We start from the raw sequence: 2,071 nt of genomic DNA on the forward strand, positions 1-2,071 counted from the left end.
CTGGAGCGGGGCTGCGCCCTCCCGGTGCTCCCGGCTATGCTGGGCTGGAGAGGCATGTTCGATGCAGACATCCATGGGTGATCAGACAGCTGTGATGAAGGATACGGACATGTCCGAAGAGATGCAGCAACATGCTGTGGAGTGTGCCATTTTGCCCTAGAGAAATACAGTGTCGAAAGAGAAATTGCAGCCCTTATAAAGAGGGTAAATGTTTGTAATATCCTTTTGTTGAACACTATCCACACCAGAAGTCAAGCAGGGTGGGTGTTGCTACACTTTTTGGAAAAGCAAGTTCTGTGGACACAAGGTACATTGGACTTTTCCTGTGTGCTGGTATCCCTGTGTTCCTTTTCCCACTACTTACATGTACCTTTCCTGGTTTTTGTTTTGCAATACCTTCTGTTTTTAATTGTTTTTTCATTATCTCATTGTCTAGCAGAATAGGAGAGTGATGGCTGGCCTCTCTCAGTATGACTGATTAGCTGGTAGGAAATACAGCCCTTTGAAATCTGCTGTAACTTTCCTCTGAGGGAATGCCTTTTTTTACCTAGTCCTTGACTTAAATTGTGTTCAGTTTAAGGTTCTGTGCAAAGGTCTGTAATAGTTGTGCAAGATTGGCTAGCTGGTTCAAAAATTTGCAGGGAAAAGTAATTTTCTGCACATCTTCTGTATTTGCATCCTCTTTTTATGTGCTGAACCATGCTAAAATCCCATGTCTTGGAGCACTGTTTATCTGGTGTCCACAGAATACCTGGTTTTATATATGCATGAAGAAGACTAACAGATGCACAAAAGATCTAGTTCTGATACGCTTTCTGCTTTGCTATCTCAGGAGAATAAAGAAATCTAAGGGTGCCAGTAGAGGTTAAATACTGCATGAATCTGAGTGGAAGACCTGTTTGAAAAGTCATTCAAATAAATGGTACAATTGCTTCTGTTGGGGAGGTCTTCCTTTCCTGTCACCCTAACAGAGGTGTAAGCAGGTTTATTTTTTCCACTTGTGAGAACGGCATTCTATGTTAGTGGAGAGCAGAGGGTTCAAGCTCGTCAGATTTTCCTGGAGGCTCCTAGTTGGAACCTGAGGAATTGTGGTGAGGAGGTAATTTATCCAGGGTCATAATAACTGATCAGAAATGCTTGCGTGCTCTCACAGAAAGTTTCCTCATTTGAGAGCTATTGGATGTGACAGTATATAATGACTGACTGGAATGTTCTGCTTTTAGTAGGGTTGTACATCTTGCTTTTTGAAACGTGTGGTAGGCTTCTGAGTACAATGGGAGAACATGATCGCATGACCTGATAACTTCAATGGTGTAGTTTGAGAACATGGTATGACTTTAGGGGGAGAATTGCAGTCCCTGGGCTTATTCCTGCTCAGCTAGGAAGTGCTGTGGGATTTTTTTTTTGTGTGTCTAAGCAGCAGGTGAGGTATAAAAGGTAAGTAGCACAATCCTTATGCTTAAAAGCATACACTGCTGCTTAATTGCCTTTTCAAAAAGTTGTACTTGTTAGGAAGAGACACATTAATGACAGAAAATCTGTAGTCAACTTTTGGGTGAGAACTGTGCTAATACTAAGTTCTTAGCGATCTCTGCTGCAGGAGTTTGAGAAGAAATACAGTCCCACTTGGCAGTGCATTGTAGGAAGGAAATTTGGCAGCTGTGTGTCTCATGAGACCAAACACTTCATCTTCTTCCTCATGTGTGGAGTAAATATTCTTCTGTTTAAAGCTGGTTAGAGCTGTGGATCGTTGTTCAGTTGCTTGTGCTTACAGGACTGCACACTAACGGCCGCAGCTTAGTGCCTTCAGCCTTCCCGAAGAAGCAGATCTTGGTCTTCAGGGGTAACGTCAGGGATTTTTCTGGAGTGGTTGGTGGTTTTGTTGTGTTTAGAGGAAAAAAAGAAAAAAAAGAAAAAAAAAAAAAGCCTTGTATTTATTTTCTTTCCAAAGTCGTGTTCTTTGCTAATAAAAATGTTACGCGTGTTCCATCTTTAAGTTTTATGGCTGTTTTTCTCTCTTTCCCTAAGATTGCCTGTGCTCCTCCTCATTTCCCTGTGAACAACCACCCTT

General features: G+C 42.0%; 1 protein-coding gene across 1 annotated transcript; it reads left to right on the top strand.

Moving 5' to 3' along the window:
- The first annotated feature begins 61 nt into the window (after positions 1-61).
- Positions 62-1,884, top strand: DYNLL1 (dynein light chain LC8-type 1). Its single transcript, XM_009287527.1, is given in 3 exon segments — positions 62-149; positions 152-204; positions 1,601-1,884. Coding segments are annotated over 3 exon segments (279 nt in total). The 3' UTR covers positions 1,739-1,884.
- The last annotated feature ends 187 nt before the right edge of the window (positions 1,885-2,071 follow it).

Source organism: Aptenodytes forsteri, unplaced genomic scaffold (assembly GCF_000699145.1).
Source record: "Aptenodytes forsteri isolate BGI_AS27 unplaced genomic scaffold, ASM69914v1 Scaffold297, whole genome shotgun sequence".
Taxonomy (NCBI): domain Eukaryota; kingdom Metazoa; phylum Chordata; class Aves; order Sphenisciformes; family Spheniscidae; genus Aptenodytes; species Aptenodytes forsteri.